The following is a 7,327-nucleotide window of genomic DNA, read 5'->3' as shown; positions in this document are numbered from 1 at the left end:
AATCGATAGTACTAGCTAAAGATTTGTTTCTAATTTTTTTTCCCCTTTCCTTGAATTAATGTTACGCTTTAATTCTCTATGTATAATACCCATGCAAAATTCTTATTCTATACACATATAAGAAAATGTTCGAGTAATCATAATTGCAAATTTAAAATATGTCATACCTTTCACTATCCTATCACTTTTTTCACATAAAATTGTCGATTCAAATTAATCGACATACATTTAAAAAACAGAATAATATATATATTGCATAATATTTTTTAATACTTATAATATATAATCAAAAAATGTAATTATACATAATAACATATTTAATTATATATGATATAAAGTACGCTTGTAATTATAACTCTCCGGGATTTCTTTTTTTCATTCAAATATCAAATTTATATAAATACAGTTTAGCTTTCTTAATTGCAGGCAATTAATTCGATCAACAGACTCACTCTAACGTCTCTAACGGTAATTTTCCTGATATTCTGCAATGTAAGCAGTACTTTGTTAGCTCAAGATTCGTTCACGCTAACTAAGCTGATGAGTCGGATTTTTTCGGCACGTATCTCTACGTGACGGAAATCAATATCTATGCGGTGTTCCCGAACACAAAGTATGTTCTACCGTGTGAGATGATCCGATCGAGAAACCGAAAGTCACGTGCGTAGCCCCAATTAAAATTTTAAAGCCATTTCAGTCATCAACGGGCTATCTCTTCCCATAATGCATCACACAGAGTGAAGGGAAGATGCGCACCTCTCCGCCTCCCACACCCTCCCACAGTACACAGTCGGTCATTCTAATACGCCAGTTAATACATGGATATGCAGTACGAAGGATAAACTGTAACAAAGGGTCTGAGCAGTATATAAACTCCCCAGAAGATCATCTTCTCAGTTCACTTCGTGTCTTCGGTTCTACAGCAATATGAATTGCCACCAGGTAGGCCACCAAATAGTATCAAGCGATGGCAGAGACCGCTTTAGCCCTTTCCGCTACAAAATGCAACAGTTCGCCCAACGAGTTTTATAATTATTGATTCATTAATTTTAATCATTGTTAACAATTAATGTTATAAACGATTATTTATTTAAAAAACTTATTTCGTTCTATATCAATTTTTTTATCGTTTATTAGTATTAAATTATTTTTAATTATTTTATAATCGTTTTTTTTTTCACAAAAAAGTTTACGAAAATTATTAAAAATTTTATTATATATATATATATATATATAAAATATAATATATTGTGTATATATAATATACATGGCTGAGTTTTACCTTCTAATTTACACACCGATAAATTTTAAAATGCCTAAAACAATTTCGTTGTTATGATAAACAATAGAAAATTAAAAGACAGTTCCCTTTCTCACATGTAAAAAAAAGTACAAATCAAAGGCTCTTTATAATTGATCATTTAGTCTCAATGTGTAGTGTCCATAAGATGTTACAGCTGCCATTCTCTTATTCTCACGAACAAAATATCTTTGATAAAGTATGAATGAACAAGCAATCGTAATAGACAGCTTTTAAGTTTGCTTAATAGAAGAAAATGGAAGTAGTTGTAACAGGAATAAATTGCAACAGTAATCGCTAATCTGGAATCTTATAACGCTTGTGATGCGTGTATGCAACACGATTTGCAATTATCTACCATTGTGCCAGCGATGACTCTCAACTTGGTGACAACGCACAGCCGTGAAAGGTGCGACATTTATGACAAATGTTGCAACTTATCCCGGTCACATATGCAGTTCTTATCGTTTCTTGCGTACTGCAATAAACGTTGTGGCAAAAGCTGATTAAGAAATTTAATAATCGGGTGAACAAATACTGAGAAATGAAATTTAACAATAAGACAAGGGAACGACAGTTAAAAACACTTCTTAAAAGTCTTTTAGCGTTTTGTTATAGTGTGCTATATCTGAACGAGCCTAATATTCGTGTAATCAGTAATAAAAGTCAGTGATAAAATCTTTCTTTTTTTGTCATAAACGACATAATAATGTAATCGGGTCTAGATGCTGCGTTGATAGAGCGATATGATTTTCCCTGGCTACGTGATGTCGAATAACCGCATATAACGGAGGGATGTTAGATTGTGCCCCACTTTCCCTCAGTAACACGCGATTATCTCAGCGGTCACCGCAATGCCCACAATCTCGATCCCGCAACATCTCGGCGTCTCGGTCATCTCCAGATGACCCACCGACGTGTACACTCTCCTTCAGAGTAAAAAATTCTAGTGAGTCAAGACCGGAAGTCAGTAATATAATCATCATTCTCTCGCAATTTCGTAATACTTGGCAAATAAGTTGTCATCACTCTTAATGATTTTATGATTAAGCATTATTAATTTTTTCATCGAAAAGTACTTCGATATCGCATTTATCTTAATTGATCTGTCTTTATTATCTATCATCATAGATGTATTTATGAGCAAAGTTGCGTAGTAAATGTGCAAACATATATATATATACATATATATATATATATATATATAATAATCTGAAGTAATGATATTTCTTTATGATTATAATTCGCTACTCACCGATCTCATAGCAAAGCCGCAGAATCTTCTCTCTGATTGCAGTTGGCCAAGCTGGTCTTGGTGCTGTCGTGCATCGGCAGTGATGTTCTAGCGGGTCTTCTACCAGGGGGTGGCGCAGGTGCCGGAGGATATCAATACAACCGACCAGGTGGCGGCGGTGGTGGATTTGGTGGAGGATATACAGGTGACATCGGTTTCGGGGGTGGCAATCGCGGTGGCGATTTTGGCATTGGCAGCTACAGGGGAAGACCAAGCCAAGCTTATGGTCCACCCGGTGGTGACTCCTTTGGTAGACCAGGTGCAAGCGGATTTGGAGGACAGCCATCGTATAGACATCCGCAATTCGGCGAGGGTGGTAGCGGTGGTTATCAAGACGGTGGTGCCGGAGGATTCCAAGGAGGATATGGATACGGTGGACGTGACGGCGGAAGGGTAAAATTAATTTCAATGTATTTACAATTCTATATAATACTCAACAAAAAGAAACAGCTTCGCAACTATTATGGAATTTTTTAATATAATTGGTTTTTACATTTAGATTCAATAAAAAATTAAAATTAATTATATTAAAGATAATCTTATATATCACACACATATATTATATTATATCAATAAATTATTTAAATATTAATATTAAATAAAATTTAACTTATATAATATTTTTATTTATAAAATATTTAAAAATAAGTAATATTTTATACGTTATAATATCAATATTAAATTATATTAATAATATAAAATATTTTAATTAACTATATAAAATTTTTTATATTTTAAAATTTTCTATATTTGTTACTGATAAATTATTTTTATTTATTAATTTTTAATATCAAGTTATTTAATTTCGTAAAGCTGTCTTTTTTTGCTGAACACAGCCATTAATATCTTATCTTTTTTAAAAAAATTTTGCCTATACACATCAAGTTTTACCTTGTTTTACCTTCAGACTATCATATATTGTACGCATTTGAAATTTAGAAGGATAAATACTGATTTTGCAGAATAACGTACGGCTTTAAAATATTTAGTGATGCTTGCAAATTTCGGTAATTTATTATACCATAATACTTTTATTTCTTTATATAATAACTTGCTTCTCATCGCCTTTCTGTTTGCCATATACACGCGATGACAGTTTATTTGGTATTATTTTATAGCCGCAGCCATACAGCTTCCAATATGAAGTCGTCGATCCTCCGAGCGGCAATGATTACTCTCAACGCGAAAGCAGCGACGGTAATGTCGTTCAAGGAGAGTACAGAGTTCTGTTGCCAGATTCGAGGACGCAGATTGTTCGGTACATGGCTGACGACGTGAATGGATACAACGCGGAAGTTCAATACGAAGGACAGGCTCAATACTCTCGTGGTGGTTTGGGAGGATATGGAGGAGGCGGATATCAAGGCGGCGGTTATCAAGGAGGTCAGTATGATCCTTCGCAAAATATAGTGATATATAAAGCAATGAACATAGAAAAAAATTTTAATAAATATTTATTTGAATATGCCTAAATAAATATTTACTAAATATAAATATATATTTATTTGATATAAGAGAATCATTAATTTAACTATCACTTTTTTTATTGAGTAAATATTTATTTACTGTAAATTTATTTACTTAACACTATTCAAAGAAATATATATTAAGATTTAATAATTTCTTTTCAGTATATTTAAATATACACGTATATAAAAAAATAAATATAAAATTATATTAATTATTTAATTAATTAACTAGAAATTGATAATAATACAAAATTAATATGCGAACTGTTTATTTCAGAAGGAGTTTTGTCTATCATAGATCACATTTTTATCGTAGACGTTTTATATATATCCCTACTGAACATAAACTGTTTAATAGTAATGTTATATCAATCTTATAATTTCCTATTCAACGATGTAATTGATATATGTTATATATCGTTGAGTGGCAAATTATAACATTGATGCACAAAGTTACTATTAATTTATGTTCTGCAATATATATATGTATAATATAAAAAAAATAGTAGATTACTTTTTATAACTCTATATTCTGTATCAACAGGAAGAGGTGGCGGTTTCGGTGGACCAGGAGGTGGCTTTGGAGGTAGTTTCGGTGGCGATATTGCCAGTAATCAATATTTGCCATCGCACAGTAATTATCATAAATAACCGTTCGATACGAGGCTACCTTACCAAAATATGACTTATACCACGTGCATTTCCGGCGACAACCATTACGGACCTCCCTCGTTTATGGCTTTTACTTTGAATATACGGTAATCCTTCGCTCACACACTCGAGACACACACGAACCCTTTTCCGATCACGTATGCGTCCACGAATCACTTTCACCTATATTTAACGATTACACAAGGACTAATTAGGATAATTTTATATGCATGCATGAATGTATGTATTTATATATATAATATATATAATTTTGTACATGATAACTGTATTATCAAACATACGCTTGTATCTTCCGCTAAGCGATTATAAAACTCTTATGTTATGTACGTATTTATACGAGCTTGTAGTAAAACATAAATGAAGTATTCTTTCTATGATACACACATCCTTACTTCGTTTTAAATAATTTCCTGAAAAGTACTAATCATCCATATAAGAGATGCATTTCTTAATTATATTGATAAAATTATAAATATATAAATATCATTATATATTTCATTATAAATTATAATAACTTATATTGATACTTACAATCGTAAATCGTTGAAATGGCAACATGTAAAAATATCTTGGAATAATAAAAATATCTAGGAAGATTTATTCAGTCACTGATGGCGATACAAAATTTAACGATTTAGAAAAGAATTGAAATAATAAGAGATAAAATTTATTTCTCTTGCTCATTATTCAAATCTATTGTGACATCTGGAAATTATCATTCTTCAAAGTCTTCTGTGCCAAATTTCAGCCTGAATTGACGCATTGTTCACATTCGACCATCGTTTCAAGCGAGCGAAAAGTTTAGCAGTTACCACGTATAAAAATGGAAAAAAAAAACGAATTCCGTGCAAAATTATAAAATTAAGCTTTTAATGATTCTTTGTTCTATTCTAAATTTAGGTAATAGGATGAATGAGAAATGAATCTAAAGTCCAATTCTGTTATTATGCACGAAATTCGTTTTTTTTTTAATTTTTCTATGCGGCAACTGCTAAACTTCTCACTCACTTGAAACGATGATCGAACACAAACAATGCGTCAATTCTAGCTGAAATTTGGCAGAAGGGTTTAATGAGTGATATTTTCCAGATATCACATTACCAAATGAATTGTGGATACAGATTTATCAGACTTATCAAACACCATTTACGTATAAATATAGAATATGTAACACATCACTCAATAAGTCCTGGGCCTGACATAATAGATGGCGTACTAAAATCCATGATTTTTAGAAAGTACTAAATCTTTAAACAGACGTGTCAGAATTTTAGCTGTCGGACCTTTACAGTAGTTTAAGTGACGTTACTTTTGCATTTTTCAAAACAATGGAAAAATCTGAATTTTGTGTATTGATAAAGCATTGCTTTCTGATGGGAAAAAATACCGTTCAAGCAAAGCAATGGCTTGATAAGTGTTATTCGTCCTCTGCTCCGTCGAAAGCAGCAATTAAGAAGTGGTATGCTGACTTTAAACGCTGTCGTAAAAACACAAATAATGCTGAACACTCTGGTCGCCTAAATTCGACAATTGTCCCGGAAAACATCAAAAAAGTCCACAAAATTGTTTTCGCCGATCGTAAATTGAAGTTGCGTGAGATAGCAGAGGAGTTGAAGATATTAAACAGCAGTGTATCCACCATTTTGAATAAACATTTGTCAATGACAAAGCTGTGTTCAAAGTGGGTGCCGCGTTTGCTCACAGTCGATCAAAAACAACAACGCGTCGACGATTCAGAGCGTTGTTTGCAACTGTTTCAGCGCAATAAGAAGAATTTTTTGAGTCGACATGTGACAATGGATGAAATATGGATCCATCACTTCACTCCGGAGTCAAATCGGCAGTCATCTGATGCAGCAGGTGAAAGCTGTCCAAAGCGACCAAAGACGCAAACATCAGCTGGCAAAGTTATGGCTTCCGTATGTTGGGATGCGCAAGGTATTTTGTTCATCGATTACCTTGAGAAAGGGCTAACCATCAATAGCGAATATTATATAACGTTATTGATACGTTTGAAGCAAGAAATTACGGAAAAACGGCCACAAATGAAGAAGAAAAAAGCGCTCTTTCACCAAGACAATGCACCGTGTCTCAAGTCGATCGCCACGATGCTAAAATTACACAACTTGGGCTTCGAATTGCTTCCCCATCCACCGTATTCTCCAGATCTTGCACCCAGCAACTTCTGGCTGTTTGCAGACCTCAAAAAAATGTTCCAGGGAAAGAAATTTGGATCAAATGATGAGGCCATTGTGGAAACTGAAGCGTATCTTGTTGCCAAAAACGAATCGTTCTACAAAAAAGGCATTGAATTGTTAGAGAAGCGCTGGAATCAGTGTATCACCCTAGAAGGAGACTATGTTAATGAATAACGTCGAATTTTGTCTAAAAGTTGTTTTATTAGTTAGGCCCGGAACTTATTGAGTGATGTGTTATATAGAATGTACGATAAATTCCATGTATTTTCATTTATATGTATCTTTTTGATCCATTTTGTAGAAAACAACACCAAGTATTAAGTTTAACTTGGAATTTGATATAAAGATTTCATTTAATATCTAAATAATATTAAATATTAAATAATATAATATT

General features: G+C 32.9%; 1 protein-coding gene across 1 annotated transcript; it reads left to right on the top strand.

Annotated features, from left to right (window-relative positions):
* The first annotated feature begins 915 nt into the window (after positions 1-915).
* Positions 916-5,025, top strand: LOC108782524 (glycine-rich cell wall structural protein). Its single transcript, XM_018550808.1, has 4 exons — positions 916-942; positions 2,598-2,987; positions 3,713-3,977; positions 4,608-5,025. The coding sequence occupies exons 1-4, from the start codon at positions 928-930 to the stop codon at positions 4,712-4,714; spliced, it is 777 nt and encodes a 258-aa protein (XP_018406310.1). The 5' UTR covers positions 916-927; the 3' UTR covers positions 4,715-5,025.
* Positions 5,026-7,327: the final 2,302 nt, after the last annotated feature.

Source organism: Cyphomyrmex costatus, unplaced genomic scaffold (assembly GCF_001594065.2).
Source record: "Cyphomyrmex costatus isolate MS0001 unplaced genomic scaffold, Ccosl1.0 scaffold13, whole genome shotgun sequence".
NCBI lineage: Eukaryota > Metazoa > Arthropoda > Insecta > Hymenoptera > Formicidae > Cyphomyrmex > Cyphomyrmex costatus.
Note: the sequence above shows the minus strand (reverse complement) of the source record. Positions and strands in the feature narration are given on the sequence as shown.